The sequence below is a fragment of the Nothoprocta perdicaria genome, unplaced genomic scaffold, assembly GCF_003342845.1.
Source record: "Nothoprocta perdicaria isolate Ctin4 unplaced genomic scaffold, notPer1 scaffold_0, whole genome shotgun sequence".
NCBI classification, from domain to species: domain Eukaryota; kingdom Metazoa; phylum Chordata; class Aves; order Tinamiformes; family Tinamidae; genus Nothoprocta; species Nothoprocta perdicaria.
The window spans coordinates 16,446,559-16,472,642 of NW_020454092.1; the positions used below are offsets into that span (position 1 = coordinate 16,446,559).

Genomic DNA, 26,084 nt, shown 5'->3' on the forward strand with positions numbered 1-26,084 from the left:
TGAGTTACTCAAACCATTTGGAATTACAGTAACGTATAAAAAGAAAKAGACCTTCAGGAATTTTAATAAAAGACAAAGAAAGATTGTTAACTATTAAAATGTGCTTAAGTTTATCTGTGCCAGTTTTAAAAGGCTCACAAACAAAATATCAACGAAAGTTAGTATTAAGATGAAGAAACACATTCTACAGATTTCCTTTATTTGATAAAATTCCTGCCTAGTACTGACCTGACATAATATGTTGCTTACAGCCCTACAGCTTCCACTCCTCCAATGCTCAGAGGAGATCCAAAGAATATTTGAGGTCACAATTGATGTACATTAATTTTTTATTTGTGTCTTATGATATGGAGACCACAGTTCATATTAATGGAAGTAAAGAATTAATGTATTGATTGAATTAAAGCTCTGGCATGGACAATTCTTTGTTACAACCCTAATAACYCTGACCTCAGCTCTGAAACAGCAGACTGGTGCTTCAACTTATTTTAAGATGCTGAAAATTTGCACTTGCTGTTTTATGTGAGACATATATAACTGCCCAAATGCCTGAACTAGTAGAGTTCTTTTTTTTAAAGCAGATACCCTTAAAATAGTTCTATTCACTGTTGAATATAGTCTTTGTCTTTTCTGGTATAACATTTCTTCTTTTCAGTATTCTGATTTGTAGTTTAATTTCCACATTGAAAAGTAATAGTCATAATACACCTATTCACAGCTTTCAGTAATAAAGCAAAAACCCTAAAGCAGACAAGTGAGATCTTAAGATTGACAGGGATTTCTAGAGTGAGGAAACACTACAGAAATAGGCATTCACACTGGAAAGAGTCAACAGCTCTGCCCTATAAGAGGGCAGAAAAGTTGCCTGTGTGCCAGGAACAATGATGGAATCACATATATTCAAGGGAGAAGAAAATMCTGCTGGTTGAGGGGAAAATTCCACCTTTTGAGGAAATCTGTGGATTTGACTTACTGAGAAATATTCATAAAATATTCTTAGTGGGAATGGCACCACTTGAGTTCTAGATGTACTAACTTTCTGAAATGGAAGAAGTGATAAAAAGAGTTATTTTTTGAAGGAAAGGATTCAATGCTGCAATTACAACTTTCAGGCCAATTTTCAATGCATAGCAAAACATGGATGAAATAAGCACAATAAATATACCAGAAGCATGAATAATAGCAGTAAAAGAAGAAATACATATCTATACAGTTAATCAAATACATGATGGGGACATAATACGGAAAAGCTGGTTATCAAAAATAGCTTAAGGTAAAGTAATAATGAAATAATTCCATGCAAAACAAAAAGAAAGTTATGAAAACAGATTAGCTAACAACATATCTCTTTCCAAAGGGCATATCTTGAGAAATTACAGAAAAACAGCTTTCTTGAAGCTCTTARAAATTTAAATGGGAAATCTAGAACAGCCAAAGTACTGGCTGGCGTAGGAGTACTACAAAGCAAAAAGATATTTTCATTTTAGTGATCAGCCAACTGAGCTAGTCAATGGAATGCATTGTGATAGCAAAGAATTTAGTTCTATGAGATTATAGGAGAGGTTCTATCTGGTATTGTACTAATTCGATATATTTGATGCAGAGAGCTGAGTGTCAGGGAGATGTTCAACTACTCACAATAAAGTTCTCATTGTGTCCTACTTTCCCTTTTTCATGGTTAGCTCTCTTTGCCTTTGATACATACAAAAACAAACTATAATCTCATCAGGGTTTGATTTTGTTTTATTTTGCTTCTTATTGAGTATTAATACGAGGTTCCTGCACAGAAATTCAGAATTATTCTCATAACTGATCCTTCCGTTGGGTAGTAGAATCTCAATGAGACAAAACCAGCACTGGTCACYAAATTTAATCAATCCACGAATATAATGTCGAATTTCTCAGGGGACAAGAAAAGCAATCTTGCAAAAAGAAAAATGATGACAAGTAATGTGTTGGTTATCTTTTTGAACAACAACATGAAAACTGATTGATATTTGTTTCACATATTTTTGAATTGCATTTAGTTTTCCATATAGTCAGCAATTAAAATAAAAAAAAAAAAAAAAGAACATTATATTGGTTAAATAAATTCCAGGATGCTAAATTTCGTATTTAGGCTCATTAATCAGGATTATTAAAAATAAAATTATAGCAATCATCTGTAACCATTTTTTTTTAAAAAAGGGCATATTCCACAACACATTATGCTTACAGCTTTTATATTATACCATAAATATATGTAGAGGTAACACTACAGCACCTATGTTCAAAATGATCTCTGATTTTCTGTGTTGAAAAATTTCATTCTGAAAAAAGTACAGCTACAAAAAACTTATTAGAAATGTGTTTTCTACCCTGATGTTCTGCAAATTGAATACTAGAATTGATGCTCAGCCTTTCAGTTCAAGATCATTATCTGGTCATTAACTTTTATTTTACCTTTCCTCTCTTCTTAAAACGCAAAGTGTAAATAAAACCTTTTAAGACACTATATTGCATACAACCAACTGAATCCTTATAAACACATAAATGAGTAAATAGGAAGGTGAAATGTAATTATGTTCATTTATGCTTTTCTTGGTGACTTCAAGCATTGAATCTGATCATACACGCTTTATACTGGCAAACACCTATTTAAAAAAAACCACTCAATTAGGAAGAAAAGGATGAGATCATTCAAGTGTTAAACTTCATGTTAACTCGATCAATAGTTAGATATCACATATATCTTATTTAAGTAAAATAGGGATCACATTACCTTGGAAAAAAACAAAATATTCCTCATTTTTACAGAAAGTCTGAAATAACAACAGGTTATTGCTGAAAGGAGGAATTAAATATTGCAGGCATCTTTGGGATAGCATATATAGGGATACTCTAAATTAGGGGGATTATTCTCTCACTAGCAACAAGATCTATAGATATAGACATCGATGAAAAAAATTATTTAATCAGATTTGCTTAAATTTCACATATATTTTTGTATGTACTGAATTGTGTGCATGCTCCTGAATGTTAAGATATTTTTAATATTTTTTTTTATATCCATTAAGTACAACTTAGCCTGAACGTCAAGCATTAATCTTGAAAAAGATGCACATAAGCTAAGTGTGCAAAAATGGGCAAACACACTGCTCAAACTACAGCCTTGCTATGTTTAAGAAAGAAAGCTTTTATATATATTAATCTAAATCAGAGTGGGCAGCCCTGGGAACCTGACCAACATGTATCTAAGCTTTTCACTGCTTTTGTAGCATAGACAATGACGATACATTTATTTAATAGCTTCATGTTTTTTAATAATTGACAATTTCAGCAATAAACATACTTATTTTTCACTTGTACTAAGCACTACAAATATGTCTAAAATTAGAGTTTTCTATAGATCCTACTAAGTAGCCAAATTCATGCAATCATCATTCGATGTGAAAAGTTACCTCTCATCCAGAACTTTGATATAAATATTTAATGTTGTCTAATTGCGATGAATGTTTGCATTGAATTTAGTTTCAAATTTAGTTTGAGAGTCTTTTTATCATTCAGTGTATGTCCATAACCTTCAGAATCAGATGTATGCAGAGAGTGGAAAATATATATATCTGTAAATCTGGAGCATGTACAAAGCAAATCTTAAGTATGAGAAAAGATGTAAAAATATTTGCTGTTTTGTTAACAAAAAAAAAATGATAATAGTGGAAGCTTTCCACTATTTCTGCATTTTATATAGCTACAGTCATTTTTCTACAGTAAAGAAAATCACAGTTTTATATGATTCTGTTTGTTTTACAGATTCAAAATGTGCATAAAATTGTAATAAAAAAGGTGAATATAGTTCCTATACTGCTTGTTTAGGRACTTATCACCTGTAAGGGAGGTCGTTAATATATATGGTGTATTTTTTTTTCCTCTAATGTTGCTGATACAATTTCCACTGCTTGCAAAGCTCAGAGGACAATTTTAAACAGGGTACTGGCTTTAACAGGGTATCTTTCTAATGTTTCCCTGCCTAAAACAACTAATGCAAAGATAATCTTAGAAAGTGAATGCCAATAACAATATATTTTACTAATGATACTCATTTAATGCTTTATAAAAGCACAGAGCTACGGACTGATTCTARCTAAAAAAAAGAAAGACAAAAAAAGTGTAGAGAAACTCATAATAAGTTTCAAAAACAAAGATTAAATTCAAAACATCTTTTTGACTTTCATTTTAAGGGTTATCAGATTTTCTGTAAAAGAAAGGTTATGTATAGGATTATGATTATGATTAATTAAATCATGAAAAAAATGAAAATGAATGTGAATTTTTACTCCAAACTCTATTCATACCTAATATTGTTCCAATAAGCTGTTTATTCTACATTTTCCCCAATGCATTTAGATTTATGCAAGCAACATGCAAGATATTTCGAGCATTTTTGCCTAGGTAACCTTCTAAAACACAAGGACACTGCATCAAAAGCTCATACAGTCTTGGCAGAATTACATGATTCCACAAAGATGGACCTACTTTATACTGAAGACTGCAGTGGCTTACATGAAAGCATGGCTACAAAGCAATTTAAAGAATTTCAAAAACATATGTAGAATTTTCTAACTGAATTTATGCCTGACATAAATTAAACTTTTTTTTTAATCTAATTTGTGTTTTGGTTTAGCTAAACCCCATTTTTAGACCAGTCAAAGGGAAAYAAGCACAGCTGTACCTGCATGTTCCTTCAGCCAAACACACAGCGGGTACAAGGCACCTAAACTTGCCTTTTTCCATTTTTATTGCATTTCAGTCATAATGGATGAGATCCCTACTCTAACAGTTTTAATCTTTATTTTCAAATGGCAAAATGCTTTGTGTGGTGTGAGGTCTGACCAAATAAGTCCTCAGAAGAGGATGGCAAATATCTTTTCATTTGCAAACTCACATTAACAACAGCTGCACATTTATAACAACATATAATGTTAAATGAGCTTATTTATAYATGTTGAGGTAAGTGTGTGGGTATCGAAACACACACTGTGGCTTCAGAGAAGCAAAATATTCCTCTTAAATAATGAAGGGAAAAAAAACTGTATTTAGGAGAASAGAATAATTTATCCCTAAACATCTTTACATATTTGGATGGAATAAAGTGAAAAACAAAGAAACCAGAATGATAAAATGCTCTTTGCTCTATTCTATGTAAAAGAAGATTAAAAAGGCCAAGAAATTTCCAGTCCAGACAAAAGTCTTTTAAAATCTGTTAGATCTTTTGTTGTGTTTCTGATTACAAGTTGGAATGATTGATTTTCCTCCATGAMAGTATCTTAAATTGTGTGTCACACAGTCAAAATTTAAAGCTTGATAGGTCCACAGTACAATTTTAAAGTCATTCAAAGAAGCTCAAAATTTAATTAAGAAAAACACTAGACCAATTAAGTCTAAATGGTAGTATAAAATATTAAGGTAAAACACGTATTAGTGTGACATTTGCATTTTTATGAAGTATGAATCACAAAGAAATAAAAACTGCTTCTAAATTTCAGTTAAGACCCTTTTAAAAAAATCTTGTTTCCATGGCAATGCTGAGAATAAGTTTTCAGAGGATGTAAGATATGGATTTTTTTATTTAAAAAAAAAAAAAAAAAAAGGTTTAAATGAGAAATAGTAACATCATGGCATTTTCTAATATGCCCGAGAGGCACAGCAAAGAAGACACAGAGACATCAATGCCGGGATGAAAGCAGGAGGACAGGCCCCTAGTTATTCTACCGGTCAGTGGTTTGCCCCTAAATAAGCACATTCACCAACATAATTCTGCTGCAAACACGCTAATTGTTGCGCGGACAACTGTATCTTTAGAGTCGGAAGGCCTCATGGTGCCCATTCAATTAGGGAAGTTTAATAACTCCACTGCTCATTATCGAGACGAGCTGAAAGGCCACTACAAAGGCTACCTATGACAAAAGTAACCAAGTGCTGCTGCTTTTACATTCCAGATCTAAGAAAAGTTGTTCAAGTCTCTAATGAGTAATCAGGGATTGAGGTTTCTAGGCTACAAAAATCCTGTTGTGGCAAAAAAGGCAGAAACCTAACACCCAAATCAATACTGTATTACTCTCTCCACAGGCAAGAGCTGCTGGGTCAGGAAAATCATGAAAAATTCATAGCGGAGGTGGTCAAGTCATCCATAAGATAGAGAAAATAATGCTATATCTAAAGATCCCTTGAGCAATCGAAGACATTTTATAGATTTCACCGTGGATAAGTGCTGGTTTGTTTCATCTATGTGCCTTAATACTGTTCCTCTCTTATTTCCTACAATAAATGAGGATGTTTTGGTCTATATTTACTGTTGTTCTTATTTACTTTATTAATTTCTGAGTCTTCCTCCTCCGCTGTTGAAATAGGTACCCACAGGAGAATTCAGAGTCATTTCTTCTAGTAGAAAAAGTGAATAACGCATTATGGTCTTTAAACCTTTCTCAAATATAAATTCCTCAACAGGAATATGCATAATTTTAGCTACCAGCAAAGTATTGGTCGGAAGTCCTGCTCCTTCCTGCAACATCACTTCTCAAAGGAGACAGGAAAAAGGCTGTCATCATTTTAAGGTTTAAATTGTCAAGCAGAAAAAGAAAGGCACAGTTTTATTCTACATAATGATGTGGCATAAGGAAGGAAAACAAGTGGAAAAGCCAAAGAAACAAAGATTTGTGCATGATTAATAACTCTGCTTCCGTATCTTCCTTCTTGGTTCAGTTTTGCATTCGTATCTAACAAGCTCAAGAGCAAGAAAAGTAAAAAGGTGAAGGAGAGGCAGTGCATTTAAAGACAATAATAAAATGCAACTTTAACAATAGAAAAAGATAGAAATCCAACAATCAAACAATGTAACTCAAGGCTTTCCAAAAGAAGCTTCGCAAACGTCTTGAATTTTTCCAAAGGTGCATTCCTCAATCATAATGCAAAAGCAAAAGCTTTTCCCATGACATGAGCTGAGAGAAGGCACTATCATTTCATAACTGTGCCAGAATGAAACACCCTGACATGAGAGTTTGCCTTTGCAGAAAATAGGTACAGGCCAGTTTAAGTCTGTCTTTACAAAATAAGAAGATCTTAGGTTTTCCTATATAAAGTGAATAAACACCATCTTTTCCACAAGAAAAGCATTTAACACAAATTCAGAACCATTTCTATGGATAAATGAAGAATCAGCAATAAGGGAACTATCAATACGAGCCTTGATTCTTTGATATTTCTGTTACTTCTGCCTCCAATTAGTTGTGTAAAGGTTCCAGCTAGAAGTTTCTATTTAAATTGCTCAAGTCACAAGCTCTGTGGCTTAATATATTTGCAAGAGTAGCACAAAACAATTTCCATTTGTCTTATTTTACAGATATTTATTATTCATTAGCACTAACATGGCTATTCTTGCAAATGAATTTTTTAKTATTTTTAAACACATTTCTCCCCACCGAAGTTCTCTGAAGTACTTTATTCTGACCCGTTCTTATGACATACACTCAAAAATATAACAATTTCTGTAGAAAAGAATAGTTGGGAAAAGGAAACAGCAGCTTAAATAGACAAGATCAGTGCACACACAAATATAAACACAGTGCTAAAATCTCTGCAGTAACTCTTGCTACTTACATACGTCATTTATCAAAACAAGTAAAAACCAAAATACTTCATTTTCCATATATATAGTGCATCTTTTGGCAAAATAATTCTCAGTTTTAGTGGAAAATATTTTACAACTAGACAGGTATTTCATTTTACTGTAAAGCAAAATGGCTGTATCATTTACTACGCTGCTAGCATTTAACGTAATATGTCTAAGAGCGTGCAAGCTCTCACAGCGATCCGAATTTACACTACTACAAAAACACATTTTTTTTATAAAATGTAAAGATCTGTACAAACAGGAACGTGTTTTAATGCAGAAAACTTGACACTGTCACTGCACTTTCCTTCAAAAATGTTCATTCCTTTCTTTGACATTTTTTTGGCTTACACAACAGGGTGCCAAACATTTGTGACAGCTTACAATAGAAAAACAATATTGCTTTTAGTTAACAATGTTAGCTATGAATATATATTGACAGCATTTTCACTGCAGATTTGCTGCCAACATAATACAAAGCAAATAGCATTCAATATGTTGGAACACTCAGGGGAATTAAAGAGTTTCACAAACAAATTTATGGCATTAGGTGCTGAATGCTAAATCTAATGAAAATGCAAATTCAGAATTCCCGCACATACTTCATGCAAAGGAATACAGTTTGGCGAAGTGATAAAATTAAGATGGTTTAAGTCAGGAGAAAATTACTTTAAAATGTCTGCACTTGCTTGGCATTTTATGGAGCTGTTTTTACCACAGCGATTGATATTTTTCCCAAAAAGTTTTTTGGCTGTGTTTCCCTGAAGTACATCATAAGTTCAAATTGCAAAAGCTTCCAAGTATCCTTAGAAAATATAAATACATAGATGTATAATTTTAATATTTGCTGCACAAAGCATCATTGTTCTTAAATCTTTTATTTACAAAACAAATTAGAGCAGGTTAACAATACCACTGTCAAGATTTTAAAAACTGTTCAGGTTTTTAAAACTGTCCAGGTTTTGTAACTGTCAAATGCAATTTGTTATAAATTCTTAGAAGAACTTGAAATTTATTATCATTCATCAGAATCAAGCAGCTTGACACTGATACCTAGCACTGATTGCAAAATATAAAATTTTTATATAAGTTTTAAAATAATTTAATAATGACTCATGCAAACAGTAGCAGTTAAAAATATAATTGACCTACCAAAGACCAACRTTTCTTTCCAATATTTTATAATGGTTTTCTTTATGATATGTGATTCTGTGCTTTTACCTGATTGTGTCAGATATTTTTACCCTTTTTTGCATAGAATGATAGCATCTTATTCAATCAATTCGTCATGCAAAACTTTATACACAAGTAAACGTAACTAGCAAGACAGGCAAAATATTAATCAAATTATTTACAAGTGAATATGTTTTCTTTGTTTTAATTAAAATAGGCTTATCTACAACTTCTGGTGAATATTTAGGAATAAAAATAAATTTTAAAAAAAATTGCCAGCTATTTTTTTCTTTTTGCTAGGTTTCCAAGGTGTTTTCAGATTAATTTATGAATGTTCTCTTATTCTATAATCTTCTAGTAAACCCCCAAAAACCTACAACGACTAAGACCTAACAATTTTAGTGTTTTCCTGGTTAGCTATAAAATCATATATATATATATATATACACACACACACATACATACATACCCCTAAGTCTTTTTATTTTGACTGAATTATCCAAATACATTCTGTCTCTTCTAAAAGGAAACAGAAAAACACTTTTCCCTTTAGAAAAAAAAGTAAGTAGTTGATAAAGCTACTTTTACGGAAATATTGTATTTGTGGAATAGAAGTTTTATTTAACAGCTAAAGTTGAAAATTACTATATGCCCAGTTAGCAACATACTATATGCCCAGTTAGCAACATCACTGTATTATACATATATATTATATTATGGAAGATATATATATAGTACTGTAGAATATCCCAGAATTCAGGCATTTGAGTTCTGTTAGAAAGCTACATGGAATATATTTTAGGACCAAACTGCCATTACATACAGCTCCCCACAACATGCATATTACTAGCACATTAGAATAGTAGAAGCTGCAAAATCACACAGACCATGACACAGTGAAAGAGCCACAACTCTACATTTACAACAATAGTTTAAAAGCTTTGTTTTATGCTCTGCTATGAATTTGAAAACATACTTTCTACATGAAGCACTGTATGGACCTGTGTATACAGTAAGCATCAAATTGGCTATTTTCTGAAACCTAAAATTTGACTCTTATATTGGTGAAGACAGAGTAAATACAGTTAATTTTTTAACGTACACTCTGTCTCTTTTCACTGACTGTCATGGAAATGATATTTTACTTTTTTTGTAGTAYGAACTTGGAAAGGATTTCGTAGTAATCTACACAAATTTCACYGAAGGGTGACAACAGAAATCAGTATGTGTCTCTGAAGAATAATCTAACCAAACATTCACATTTAGAATATTCATTTGTATTTATGCATGAGAAATTTCTGGCAAAATAAATTCTTTTTCAGCATGCATATAATCTCTTTTTATATAGACTGATTTTTATAATGAGCAGGCTTTAGCAGAGTAAAATAAATTATATATTACTCAAATAGTGGAAAAATAAAATTCTACTGGAACTCGTGTAAAATAACCATCTACGTGGGTTGGTACTATGTTATTCTCTGCTTCACCAAGTTTGTTTGGCCCTTTTCCTCCCAAAGGAAGAGGGCCAACGATGAATAGCTGTCGTAGCGGGATTCCTGCTATTCCAAACCCATGGAATTGCCATTGCACCTGTCATTGCAGCACCAGGAAGGATGTTCTCTTTAATTTAACTGCTAAGGCAATTTTAAATCTAACACAGGAGATACTCAGTATCTTTTCTTCTGGGACAGGACTCATAGTTTAATGGGGCAAGCAGGTCCTACCATGAATCTCACAGTACCAGGTAGTTCTCTTACGTCCGAATCAATCTGGCCCTCCAGGTCCACAAAAGATTGGAACATGGGCATTCAAACAAGCAGACCAGAAAGGCAACACAAGCAGCATTCAGCCTCCTGCACTACACCCGAGTACAAGACAATCTCACAATCAAGCACGCAGAGGTGTGTAGAAGCCAATCTGCTCTGAGGATCTGCAGCTCCACATAATACATTACCTAAAGGCTTTTAATCAATAATGCTCTTTGTACAACATTTTGTGAGGGAGTGTTACATGAGAACAATGGAAGCAACTGTCTTCAAAAACAATACACTATGCAAACTGAAAATGCATTAGATCTGCTCTATAAGTTCACCATTTTAAGAAAGGAAATGTACAGCTAGATTTGCTGTTCTAACAAAAGTCAAGTATGTTACGCGAGGTTAAGGATCCAAATAGCAATGTTTAGTTGGRAATAAAATACATAAAATGTGCAAAAATGCTGATAAAAACATTCTTTACAGTTTAAAAACTTAAGTAATTATCTAATTTTTGTCCCTTAGTTTGCAAAATTATTAGAAACAAAGGAGACTGAAACAGAAACAARAACTTGCTTAGTTACTGGCTTACAGAAGACAAACGTTTGGGGGSAGATTATTTATATGGTTTGTTCAAAGCTACTAAAATCGTCGGAAAGATTATCCTTTCAATGGCAACATAAACTATACTGAACACCATGCATGAGATCTAGCAGAAATACATGCAGTTGCTTTAAACATAGACTTGAATAAGTTTCACTATATATAGATCCGTTAGTAAAAATAGTAATAAAAACCTCATTTCTACTTGAGAATCCTTCAAGTTTTAGTTCCTACATAACATAATGCATACTTAGACCAGCATGTTATTTAGTAAAAGATGTCCAAACAAGGTGATTTGATGTTAGAATAGTCATCTCAGAGAAACCAGAGCAATGTAAGGTAAAATAATTGTCAAGTCAATCTCTAGCTTCCATTTTATTGCAGAAATAAATTGAACTCTGCTCTAGCTTTTTGACACTTAATTCTGATACTAATGGGTTCAAATCCATTTCTCTTTGCTCTCCTTGCTAACAGGAAGCTTCATGTAATACTGTGTCAGAAATCTACCAGTTACTGGCTAATGTTTCCCTTAAATAAAAACTCTCTGCCTGTAATAGTATTAGCAGCTGCCATCAGTTTACCGTAATGAGCTACAGTTCATCACGGTAGTGCTGCTATGAAAATGAGAAGCTTCCATGGAGCTTCTCATTTGCAAAAAATTATCAGCACCCTCAGGAGCAGCGGTGCAGGCGCAGGCTTTTTCTAGGGCTTAGACGCCAGAGCCCAAACTGGTGTAAATGGCACTCCGCTAAGCGCTGGTAAATTATAATCAGCTAATGATGTGGTATTATGTGTCAGGAATTCGGTAGCTCTATTTTGAGGGTTAATATAGAAACCCGGTGTTATTTTTCTTAACTTCTAAAAATGAAATATTGCTCACTCTTGCTTTATATGGAGCTTCATAGCCTTTTCCATCGGAAAGTTTAAGGATTTTTGTGGCAGGAAACAATTATACATGTTGTTCTATCTCAGGCCACAAACACAGGGCAGAAGAATCTTCCTATGTTCATTAATAATTAAAAAGTAATAATAGTGCTATAAACCACAGCTGAAATTTAGTTTCCTTCCTTCATTACCTAAAGCTTGATTCCTCCAACATATTACACAGACATTTATTAGTAGTATAGCAACAGGACGAAATATTTGGTGACAAATATAAAATGTGATTGGWTTTCAGGACCAGTTAACACTGTATGATCTTGGCTCCCACTGAAATCACTGGAAGATTTACTACCTTATTCTACCATAGAAGAGACAAGTGCTAATTTGAGGTCCTAATGACAGAAAAGAAAATTTAAAAACTTTTTATACAGATTTAAATTTAAGGGACCATCTTATGTCAGTACTTTTTCCTAGATAATGTGCTCTTTATCTGCCCTAAAAATTCCTAGTAAAAATAGATGAGAAGACTAAATAGACTAAAATTCTTCAACTTGGATAAACTGAATGAATAAGAAAAAAAGTGGAAAAAATGATAGGCGTTTATAAAATCACAAATGTATTCAGAAAGTGAGCAGAGAAAAATTATCCACTCTTTCTCATAACACAAAAACGATATTAAATATTACCCACCATATTTAAAACAGAGCAAAATAAATTATTTTTACACAAACTGCATAATCAGCTGCAGCATTCATTGCTATGAGACAGCAAAAAGTATAATAAGATATAGGGGGTGAAAAGAGGTGATAGGACAGGGTATACCTAAGCCTGGTAGAAACATCAAAGTGGAGGCAGCTGCTCCAACAAACCGAGTGACTTCTAAGAGTCCATATGAAATTGAGGAGCAGGGAGCCATATGAGCAGGGTGCCGGGGTATGTGGTGTGGGGTGTCAGGCTGCCCTGCAAGGCTCCAGGATTGTCCTGGGATTGGTGTGACCTGTATGTTATGCCTACACTGATGCTCCCAAGAGAATGAGTTATTTTAAATACTATCTTTTTTAAGCAGCAGCTATTGGACACTGACCAAAACAGGATATCAAACTAGATAAATCATTAGTTAAACCTCTTATTCCAGTTCTTTATTTCTGAGGGAAGACCAAAGACCAGAGAGCATCATAAGTGAGAAGACGGACTCCATTTCATTGGCTTCTGAAGGGAGAATGGAAGAGCAGAAGAGAATCAGAAATGCAGGGCAGTCAKAGCAAGAACAGCTATGGATGGCTTTTTCCTCATCACTTTATTATTAAAGCAATGTCATGGGATCACTCCAGATCCATGTCGAGAGCCTCTGGCAAGCTCTCCTGGAATAAACTCTCTTGATACCATATGCTTTGAAGGAGGGAAGTTTCCCTCTTTCGGTGAAGCAGGTTCGTTCAGTCAAGAGCAGAACCTTCTCTTGCATATCTTGTGAAAAATATGGGCTCAATTCAGAAGCCCAGTCGTGTTTGGATGTGAAAGAAACTTGATAAACACCATGATGGACCCTAGGATTAAAAATGATTTGCTGCTTGGTGTGCACAGAAATAACCTGAACTGTCCGAAACTGTTTCCTCAGACATACAATCTTTTCAAAAACATAAAATAACATCAGTTCTTTGTGGCACTTGAGGACCTAAGGAGCCTCCAGAATTGACATGAAGACCAGTTAAGGTTGGAACAGTTTTCACCRCTCCCTGGTTCCATGTAATAGCTTCCATGGAGTTGAGGTGCAAGGTTAGCACAGCACTAACTTTCAGGAATCTATGTTTATTCTTTCCACATTAACTTTTCCACCACCACCAGATTTCAAGGTTCTTCTTCTTTTTATTCACWAATTATTAAGTTATCAGAAATATAAAGAAACTCCATGCACAACAAACCCCATATATTTAACTCGGAGATTGTAAACAACAAGAATGATGAAGTAAATGTGCTACAAGATCTAGATCCATAGTTCCACCTCCAACCATGAATAGCAAAACAGGAGGTAAAAGACATTGGAACCTGGTGCTTAATTCAGGCTACCTCAATCAGCAGCCAAAAAAATTGAGGTTTTGATAGCTCTTTCCAAGGAGGGATATATACAAGATTATTATCTCCTACGGAATATCACTACTACTTCATTTCTCAGACTTCCTCAGTGGGAAGAAAAATACAATTTTCTACAATTACTCTAAAATAGTTTCTTTTTCCTCTCTTATAATTTAAGCAGGAAATGATATCTGCCTCCTGCTCAGTAACGTGAATTCTGCATATTTGGTGTTGTTTTTCTCTTTAGGCTTTTTTTGACAATCTCTGCATAGTATATCAGTCTGCTACAGTTCAAATATAGGATATTGTGCATGTAAAAGTTAATATGACATCTTTTAAAAATTCCTACATTTAGWTTTTTTTCATTTCTATAATGTGAACATTATTTTCTTTGACTTTATTCTGTGCTTTCACATTTTGATGTAAATATTTTTCAATAAGAAAACAAGAATTAATCCAAAATTTGGTAAAAGACAAGTAGTACTGGAACTGAAGGGAGTGAAGAGGAATAGAGGTATTTAACCATAAATAAAAAAGCTCTTAAATTAAGAGAAAAGCATGTCACATCACTGACATCAACATCATCATAGACAGTGCTGATTTGTTTATGGCATTTATAATGTATTTTTGACATTCTGAGTGACAGGTGCCACCATAATAGGAAATCAAACACACCTGGCCATCAGAYTCCTGTAAGCAAAAACCACTGTTAAGTCTGAAACACACAGTATGTTTGCAGTAATTACAAGACACTGACATTCAAGATGTTTAGAGACATGTGAAATAAAAAAGTTTATGAATTTAACACTTTCTCGACGAGTAAGAATATTGCATTAGGAAAACAGTTGTTTTACTAACACTGAATATTTCTATATCTACTAACCTATCTGTATTCATTACTTTTTAAAGGATGATACATGTCATGACAGCTTTGGATAATTTCATGGAGATGCACACTATATTGCACTTAGCAAAGCTTCACATGTACCTTCAATCTATTCCAAGCACGACAAAATTATTGATCCCAAATAAAATTATATGTACTTGAAAGGCTTCCAATTCAGGAAAATCATCATTTATAAATCTARTTTTATACATGACCAATATAGGCACAAGTTTCCAAAACGGCAACACTATTTTTCCTCAAAACTGCAGTATGTTCAATTGATTTTTCTTTTTTTAAATGTTGAGACAAACATACCATCTATTTTAAATGTCCTCACTTTGTTTCTCATTTAATTAACATTTCATATGGCTTCTTCAGTAAATAAGTAATTAGTTCAGTCACTATACATATCTCCTAACCCTATGCACTTTTGACTTACAACAAAATTATATCACTATTCAATATAGCTATCAGCCAAGCTACTTAAAAAAAGTTCAAAAGCCCTTTTGAAGTAATCCATTACATTTTTAATACACATATCAGATAAGCCAAGCCCTTCTCTAACCATAAGTAACAGATCTATATTACCATATCCTATGATCCCATAAGATCTTACAAAAAAATACATTCAGAAGTCAGTCTGGCCCAAGGATTCATTCTTCCAAATTCTTTCAGGTATTCCTTGTTCTAGGCGTTATGTATATTTTTATTAAATATTCATCCATACTGAGTCTTTTAGATTCACCAATTAACATTGATAGTATGAAATACCAGAGCATTGTTAGCCACGTTTGAACAAGATACTCACATCACACCACTCTTTSTTATTTTCTATCTTATCTGTCAGCATTAAGAAAAAAATTAACTTATCATACAGGTTTTATGGGTTTATTCTTCACAACTTCTGTTCAGCAGATATATAAAGATATATAAGAAGTTAGTGAGGCTGTGGGGTCTTTAGCATATCCAACATATGGAATGTAGGTCCTTATGGAACAAATCCCAAATAAATGGCACTGGAGTATTTTAATTTAGTAGGCAAAAATCCTCCTCCTTCACTCGCAGTTGCTGAATAAATTACCTACTTTCAACATTGAGGAACAAAACAGAGAGCAATTCCATCTTACAGCTGAGAAGGAAAAGACCAGTTTTAATSGCATGCATTCATATACCATGGCTACCAAGTGTACTAGAAAGTAGTTTAACTTCCATCCACCGCCACTTTCTACGTTATGTCTACCTAAACCTTCTCAAAAGTTTCTGCTGGGCATAGGATTCTCAATGTCCAGCCGTAAATGACACATATTCCATTTTCCTAAATAACCACTACGCTCCAATGCTAAAAAGGTTTCATTTCAGAGATAAATCAAGGATACATTTGGGGTTTATAAGTAGGYTTACAATGGCCCATACTATGTAAAAAAACAGTCTACTTACCTTCTAATAACTGCAATTACTTAAAATGTGTTGTCTAATCTCATGTTTTCCCAACAGAAAGTAGACCAAAATCTAGCCAAAAGTCTGCTCCTAGATGGTGAAATTTTTGCTGCTTCTAGATGGTGAAATACATGTCCAAAGGACTCGCACATAAAATTACTCTCTTAATTGGCATCACCTGCTGTCATTTTTGCCAGCTCACAAACACTAGAGAATTTCTGCTGAAAGCCTGCTCTGATCCAGATTAACTTTATTTCCCTGGATAAGAAACTGAATCATCAAAAAAAAAAAAAAAGTATTGTTTGAAGAGAGCTTCCCTTCCTTTTTAATATTCCTTAGAGAAAGAGGAATAACTTCAGCACTTTTGCTGTATATGTCCCTCTCTGAAGCAAAATAAAACACTGGATCATGATGGCTGACGAACACAGCTATTTTAGATGAATGTCAAAATTTAAATCTTGATTAAGTTCACCAATAAAAACTGAAACCCGCTATTTGGTTTCCAAAACAAAAGAAGAAGTCACTCAAAGCAGAACTGCCTAGAAAGTTAACACTACTCTAACTAAATCAGTACTAAAATTAAAGTAAGTGGAGAATAAACATTCTTCATGGCTTGATTTCAAGGATGGCAATAGGGCTGGAAATAGGGGATGACAGAATGACTTAATTGTTTATGATATTTTGGGAATGGCCCTATTTCTCTCAAGAGAGAGATACAAACCCAAAGGTCTCTATGAACTGAACAATATCAGTTTCAAAAACACAAGATAACAAAGAATACATACAAATGTGTTCTTAAAAAAAAAAAAAAACAGAAATTGAGAGTTTTTATGACTGAGAGTGATTAATTCATTCCAAAAATTAAATAGATGTATAACAGCACAAGCAGAGAAAGCCTGATAATTCAAGCTGAGATATTAGATAGTTAGGTTAGACTTCAGCATCAGCAGAATGAGATCAGATTTCTTGGAAAACTGACATTCAATATCTCCATTCCAGTTACGTCAGCAGAGGTAAAATTGAAGAGGATCCAGAGCATTTCTTACAGATTTTGACAGGATAAAGTCAGTAATTCCAGTCTCATAGAAAGAACCTTTTAGCATTTGTGATTTTTATTCCTGACAGAAAAAGCTCTAAACTTTGCATGACATATGAATATCAGAAATATGAATATTAATTTTATCTGGTAATAGATCAACCAAGCAGCATGGACTTACTCATCCTGATATGTTGCAACATTTCTACTACTCAAAGTTTATTTACATAAAGTATATATTTTTAATTATTTTATGTTTTACATCACTGGCAATAAGAGTAAGAGATATACATTTGTATCACAAAGTTTTCATACAAAATTGGATTTCATTATAAATGTTYATTACTTAATAAGTGCATAGAAAAAAAAGAGAGGAAAAGGAATTAAGCAGTTAGTTATACGTAGTTTTAAAAAGAGCAAATGTAAAACAGTACCTTTTTTTGGTACAATAAACAACTTTGTATGCTAGATACTAAGTACACTGTAAAGGCTACTCAAAATCTTTATTTAAAGGCAAGTTTATAAAAGCAATATAAATTTAAAATATCTTTTTAGTAACACAGATCTTGTCTTTTGCTTGCAGATTCTGATTTGGAAGCAAATTTTCTTACACGACTCATCTTTTAACTGAGTTCCATTAGGATTCTTCTAAGTTTAAAATGGTTTAATGTAGTATAAAAATGAGTTACACATAAACAGACCCAGGAATCAAGCTCTTACTACATTCAAATACATCAGTGAAATCATCTAAGATGCTGACTTTGTTCAGGCTCTTTATTAGGCCTAGATGTTGATTTGTAATAAACTTCCACATTTCAAATTTCTTAATTTTAATTCATAAAATATTCTTGCATAACAGATAGATCTGTTTAGCCTCTCAAAATCAGGTGATGTTCAAGAAAAGGGTTGATAGCGATGAAATAAAATAAATTAATACTACAAAACAAAATGGGTACACGAATAAGATTAGTGTGTATCAGCCCGTGCAAAGAGTGAACAAAACAGCAAAATACAGGAATGGGTAGAGACAACTTTACAACATATTCAAGAATAGCATAACAAGACTTCATAAAGATGAGTAACATCTGGGAGTTTCCTAAGCAAGAAAAATTAAAATAATACATAGATTCTCCTCAAAAATTATTATAAGGGAATATTTAGAGAGATTATGGGAGCRAACCAGAGCAGGATTAATAAAGTATTAATGCAAACTATTCAACAATGAYTAAGTTTTAAGTTATGTTTTATTTAGTAAGAAAGTGTGCCATGGAACAGACCACAATCATATGTATTTTGGATTGGTTAGGAAATACTATGTTTCAAAAATTGTTTTAGAGAAATCTTCAAGATTTCAGAACTTTATTCCTTCATACAAAAAAGCACTGCACAACTCAAAAAGCTAAGTAAATGCAATACGGCTTTTAATACACAATAAAAGAAATATTTAAGAATTCATCTAAAATGAGAGGCTGGAAAGAATGTAAAACGTTATAATGCAACTTGATAACAGAAACTTGAATTAACACATGACAGTAAGGTGAAAAACRTCTGCTTGGGAAAAAGATGTGACAAGTTTCGAACCTCAGACCATTTTTTGATGTGATCCTTATTCCATGTTACTATYGGAGCCAGCTTCTGTAGGAATTAASTAGGCAGATGAGTTAAAGAGATCAAGTTATTCATCTTATATCTTCCTGTTCCTTTTTTTATTCCTCCTCCTCCACCTCAAAATGTATCAGTTGGTCTACTAAAATGCATTATCTCTCCTGATACACCATATCACTTTTGTATCTTCAAACAATCAGAGTTGGAACCATATCTTTACTATTTCTCAAAAAGAATCAGGTCTCTGCTAAGGCTCTCTTGGTTGTGTAACGACATTAAAAAGAGACCTGAATACACTACAAAAATCTAATCCTAATAATCATTATTTCCTCAAAATAAAATCAGACAAAAGCTCTGGAGATTATACAATTATAGAGATTATACATTCTTCCTCTCTATCCTACTTGATAAATTTTGTATCTTTGAGATGACAAATTCCAGATGTGTTTATCACATAGAATATAGTGTATATGTGCATTACCTACTGGTATAATACAATTCCTGTTTTTCGTGTAATCCTCTCAAAGATATTTCTAATAATGCCATCAGTTCWCTGTGATATTTGTTCTTAAATTCCTCACAACTAATTTTTCCAGGACCARTATAATCTTTTCCTAGTGCATCAACACTAGGCACAAGTGCTTGATTGTGTGCAATTTTTGGTGGGATGTTCAAGAAAAATAACAATTATTTTGAACTGTAAAAACCTCCAGTTCTGGTGTTATTAGCAAATTGTTGTAATTTATCATACATAAACACATTTCTATWTTTCTTTTTCCGAATTCTCAAATCACTGCTCCTACAAACACCTTCTAAGGACATTCTAGCCCAGAAGTAATTGGGCACCTGAAGCGCTGTCTATTTAAAATGTAATCTGGATGTGACCCTTGACTGTCCAATTTCCGGTTCTACAGAGACGGAATTTAGCAAAATTGTAGAGGGTGTTGTAAGGGCCACGGTTGAAGTTAATAGGAAACAAACTCGGGCCAATAAAGAGCATTATCTAGAAATAGACAGCAGCCTGTGACATGTATATAATTAGAGAAATAGGAGGCTTTGCCCATGAGACCATGTGTTCCACAGCAAATCCTATTTCCTTCATTCTCTCTTTCATAGTTATTGTCAGAGTAATCATTGTGTGATTATAGCCCCTACGTAAAACATATCAGTTTCTTTTTGTTCTTTCCAATATTGGTGTTAATTGAATTCACTGAACAAATGACTAAAGAAATCCACAGCTCAGATCTTATCAGACCAACTGACTTGCAAGTCTCGAAACCATATAAGGACACCAAAAGGCCAAATTCTATATCATATAGGCTTTCTACATGCTGGCCCTTTCCTCCCAGAAATATAAAATATTAGCTATTTCTTTTGTTATTTCCAGGCTAAAAAAGTGCAAAATTAAAATGACAACATAAAATGAATGAAGTCTAAATTGCAAGGAGAAAGTTCATTTATTAACTTCCAAGGAAAAAAATAAAAGTTCTACTGGAATGTAGGCGGAAAAGTGCATTCCAAATAAAACACATTTATCATAAAATTATAAAAATAGTCTTAAAAGATTAGAGCTCCCACTGCTATTCAACACAAGCGAGTTCTATTTCCTGACCTTCTTTCTGTAGCACATCAGTAACCTAACACATACATAACAGGAGGAAGGAAGCAATCAGTCTGAAAAAGACTTATGTATCATAGCGAACAACAAATTAGGCATGAGTTTCCATAGCGATAAAGCAATAAAAGGCTGCTGCAATATTTGGTTGTCTACAGCAAGACAGTAGTGGAGTAAAGAGACTAGATTTCCTTCTGCTTACATTGGGGGGGTTAGTGTACATTAACTGATACTGGTGCACTGGTGTCGATGCTAAATTCTGCTTCCACATTTTGAAGAAAATACTGAAGGAACTGGGAGAGGAATAAAAGCAAGTAGTTCTGTGAGGAGGAAAACCATTAAGTCCTATGGATTTGGATTTCATGGATGGATTCTTTGCTATTTTAAAAATGCAAATTGCAAACAGTAGTTTTTCCTGGGCATCTCCTTTGTGGATTCTCTGATGTTTAATAAGAAATGATCTCATAGTTCTGCCTTTCTGCCAGTGGGAGCACTAATGGGGTCTCCAGCCCATCTGGCAGCCAGCTTTCCTGAAAGTTACAGGAATTTCTGCCCGTTGGGGTTGAAACTGGCCAACAGTCAAAAAGCTACTGAGGGATAAAGGAGAGGAAAAAGATTGGCAGCCACACATAAATCTAGGCAGACAAGTATAACATAGACAGTGTGATCATACAAACCTTGTTTCCCAAGGAAACTTGGCTAATTATCAAAGGGCTGCAAAGATTCACTTATGATGAAAGTCCAAAGGCCCCAAAGTAGAAAAACACTTTAAGCTAAAGTGCTTTACTGGATAGAGCACTAAAGGAACTGAGCATGATACCTGGGTTGAGAGACAAATGTWGAGGAATGCACAGAAACATAGATGTTAACCAAGGATGAGGAGGAATTATTTGTATCAAGAGGAGCTACTGTTAAACAGAATTATAGCCAGGAATGATGGGATTAAATAAAGGAAACTTTAAGATAAACATCAAGAAATATCCTCAGTAAGATCAGAGTCCATGAAAGAGTTTCTGGATGTAGATAGTAGAAGCCCCATTGTATGAGACAATTAAACCTGGACAGGGAGATCAACAGAAAAGCTCTATAGGTCTCTTTCCAGTTCCCACTCTTTGATTCATGGTACAGAATCACAAACTAAAAAACATTACAAAAACTGCACTACAGCTTGGTAACGCATTTTTAAAAATCAWATATATATACAGTACAATTATGTTTTAATGTTCATATAATTGTTGTCTTTATATTGTTTCATATTCTTTCAATTTTTTTTACCTGTTTGTCCACTGTTATGTGTCAGTTACTGGTCTAATGCAACAGGAGAAAAATGTTTAATTCAGATAAAGGAAGAATGTCTTGTTTTTTAGTGATAGATAGCTTTTAGTGATAGAAAGCTATCTGTGGATAGATAGCTTTTTTGTAAGCAGAAGCATAAATGTGAAATACCAAACAAGACTGTAGAGATTCTGATAATAAGGAAAAAAATCTTCAACACATTTTCAAATATATGTAGATTACTTAAGAAAATGAAGTTGAAAAAGGAACAATAAGAAAGAAATGTAATATATACAATATATAAAAACTGTAATGTAGCCACTAGCTGTAGCTAGTAACTGTAGCTATTCCTGTTGATTCTTTAACATAAATGGCAGAAACTAGACCTGAGATGTAAAAATGGATAGATTTGTTTTCCTAGCATATCACCTAATGCTATATTAAAAATAAGTATCATATGATACAGATAATTCCTTCATTTAGAGTTAGTAAGATATGTACGCTCACAAACTATCAAAATTACTTGACCATTAGGGTAATACTCATGCTATACCAAATGGTACATTTTTATAATTTTCTAGTAAAACATGAAAAAAAACAATCAAAATGCACAACTATGTCTTACAGTGTGTTTGATGTAGCAATTTTTAACATTCATTTAATACAACTGAGCTGCAATGACTAATACTTCCACTGGCCGCTAGTACAAAGACCTAAATAAGGTTCCAGACTAGATTACATTCATGCAGGTCTCATTTTAACGGAAATTGGAGAGATGAAAAAAAGATTACAGGAAGACACATTATAAAAACAGACCTCACAAGTCAAACTTAATAGTGAAACCATTCTCTTTCATGTAGACAACCATGAAAACAAATATCCTGTAAGCACTAGATATATATTGTATCTTTCTACCAGATCTCTTTGCCTCCTTGAGACAGATTCCCATTCATCTCATGACTATATAATTTGATCATAGTTGACTAAGACACAGCAGGGGGAAGGGTCTGTCTGATAAAATATCAGGCGCCAGGAAGATAGATAAACAATTTCATGATTTCCAGTTGTAACAGGAATGGTATAGTGGTGGATACAAAGATATTAATTTCATAGGAATACAAATATCAAGCCTCCGCAATTTTTTTCTCGTACTAAATACACTTTTTCCATTAACTGAAAATGACAATCTGATTAGGATAAACTAACACTGAGTGGCAGARTAATACACAGGGTGCATGTGAGAAGTGAAATGAAATCTTTGTTGATCTGCCAATGTGCAAGCTGGTACAGAACATTTTTTAAGTTTAAGTGAAAAAATGAAGACAAAGATTTTTCTTTCCTGTGGAGTGTTTTGAAATCAAAGAAAGAATACTTCAAAGTGAGTGAAGCAGTTGCTTATCGAGTCATTTCACATTTAAAGATAAAACTCATCTTTCACGAGGTCAGACTGGTAAAACAATTCTTTTGCTGTATGGCACAAGAGTAATGTCTGTCTGTGACTCCACCTCATTAAGTTCCAGAGGCAATAAATGAAAGTTTGAGTGATAATATTTGAAKAGTTATTATGAGTTCCTTTATATATTAACACATATTTTTTGTACATATTAACACAGATACATATATGTCATATATTACCAATCCAAATCATGTTAAGTGGCAGTGGTTACATTCCCTTTGGAGATACTTCCTGTGTTGGGTAGCTGAAGAACATGTGACATTCAGTCATGATGACACTTGACTTATCAAAGTTTAAAGGACAGAATCATATTTTATAGTAAGTTGTTAGTAACAAACACTACACGACTTCTTTTTTTCTTTATTAAAGAGAATACTTCATATTCTGGAGCAAACACCTTTTTAAAGCCATCATACTGTTTAATTTAATATGTACATACCTGAGATTCTTTTACATTTTCAACAGTGAAGTTGAACCAAACTCGAAAGCGTGGGTTACAGGTATCTGGTCTAATGAACAGGTCATACTCAAACTCTGTGATGTGGTCCACTCGTCCAAGGTTACCTACCAAAAACATATAAGAAGGAATGCATTTTACAGGATGGCTGATAGGCTCCGTAACACCAATGACACTTGGAAAAGTTTAATTTTTTTTTACCTTGGTAAAAGAAATGGTTAAAATATTAGACATACATATAGCTTTTTAACAGTTCAGAATCATTTTTAAAAGACTCAGTCACTACCACAAAATAAAATACAAACCAGTAAGCCATGTGCATATGAAGATACCAATAAGGCAACATGGAAGTCTATTATCCAGTCAAATTGACTATTTGTCCTGTCAAGTCCATCTCTTCCAGTAAGTGTTTGAGTTCCAGGGTTCTGTCCCCATTGCTGAAGCTTAGAGCAGCCCTCTCACCCATCGTCATATTTTGCCTTTACCTTTTGGTGCCACTGTCACTCCTTTCCACAATAACATATGAGGCTCTAACATTTAGTTTCCTCTCTCTCCGGTGGCTTTCATGAAATAATGTTTTTAAGCACAGTCAGAGCTACATCATCCCCACTGAGATTTTTCAACCAGCAGCCGCACTGGTTACAAAAATGAACTTCGGCACTGGGAAAACTAGCTAAGTGCTTTTAAATTGTTAAATTGGCATGTTTCCTCTGAAGTATTCCAAGCTTTTTAAAGGTGAGGGTTAGATTGTCCATTTTATTTCTACACTACCAAAATAGGACTACTTTTTCCTAATCCAGCCCAAAACCGTCTCATCAGATAGTATAACAAAAAGAGAGATCTATGCTCTATCTTAAATGCTAAAGTAAACAAATTATCATTGCACAGTGACTGTTCTTTATGAATTGAGATATATTTTTATTTCAACATATATTTGGGGTTGAATATATATTTGGGTTCAAAGAATTGCTTATCATGCTACTTGAGCTCCCTGCTCACCAAGTCCTCTTCRAGTCAGTGAGATTGTCCATTGGTTAATGTGCTTCTCTGTGTGAGCAACAGTAACTAAATCTGGCTCATGGGCTGTTTGGGGTGGAAAAGAGGCAGGAAAAAAACATTTTCAGCTCTGCTCATCAATATGTTTTCAGATTTCTTCCTTATTCTAAAATGTGTCTGGCTTCGCTAATTGCRCAGTGAACATTTTTAATCTTCCCTATTTTTAATGCTATCCTCTTTACTTTCCTACCCACATTCTTTTTCTTAGAATAAAATTCTCTTAACTGGTTCCCTCTGCAGAAAACCATTTCATGCTAACAATCTGTTCCTAAACACTTGCCTAAAGGATACGTTTGGAATATGAAATATTTGAAAAATTTGAACTATTTTGCAGCTATTCACCTTTGCCAAATATAAATATAAATAACATAATCTGCCTGACTGCGGGTTAAGGCCCCTCCTCATCAAAGCACACTTTCTGCCACAGGGTCAATTCTATCACTGTTATTCACAATAAGAAAACCAGAATCTTCATGTAAATTATGGCTTCCTACAGATGACTGCTGAATATAAACAAAAGCAGTAAAATGAAGCTATTGCACTGTAATGCCTTTAATTAAAGGACTTTTTTTAATGTGTTTTTCCATTAAAATGTCATGCTCATTTGACATTTTGGGGAAAATGACATTCCTCCTCTTTCTGAGAATTTCTGTGGTCTGAACTGGCTAATTTTGGAGTTTGGATAGCAACTGCAGAGCCTGCCTCGCAGGTCACTAGGAGATAATAACACAGATAAGTCTCAGGTCCAAGCTGCCTGGACATAGTTTCCTGGATCGCCTGGGGTCCCTTAACCCCGACTTGTGCATGGGACAGTGGTGGGTCATCTAAGACTAAGGCAACAGCCTGGGTGAACATCCACTGTGGAACCWGTACCACCTGTGAGTTGCTGTACATACCTACCCCAAACTCGAGGCCAGTAATTCCTCATACAGGGAATATTTTTGACTGCATTATTTTTGAGTAAGGAAATAAAAGCTCATTGATATTATTTTATTAGTTCAAAGATCATTAGTAAAAAGTCCTGTAACACACGAGGAACCAAAAGATTATTAAGTGAATAAATAAATACACACAAGAATAGCCATGCCTTGATTTGTGACCTATTGCATATTTCAACATCAGATTGGCCTG

The 26,084-nt window shown here is 33.7% G+C and overlaps 1 protein-coding gene across 1 annotated transcript in view; it reads right to left on the reverse strand.

Annotated features, from left to right (window-relative positions):
- Positions 1–26,084, reverse strand: part of AGBL4 (ATP/GTP binding protein like 4) — a 442,154-nt gene that overhangs the window by 390,285 nt on the left and 25,785 nt on the right. Inside the window, exon 3 of the mRNA XM_026053874.1 lies at positions 23,880–24,004. Within this exon, the coding sequence (XP_025909659.1) occupies positions 23,880–24,004 (125 nt within the window). The remainder of the gene's footprint in view (positions 1–23,879; positions 24,005–26,084) is intronic.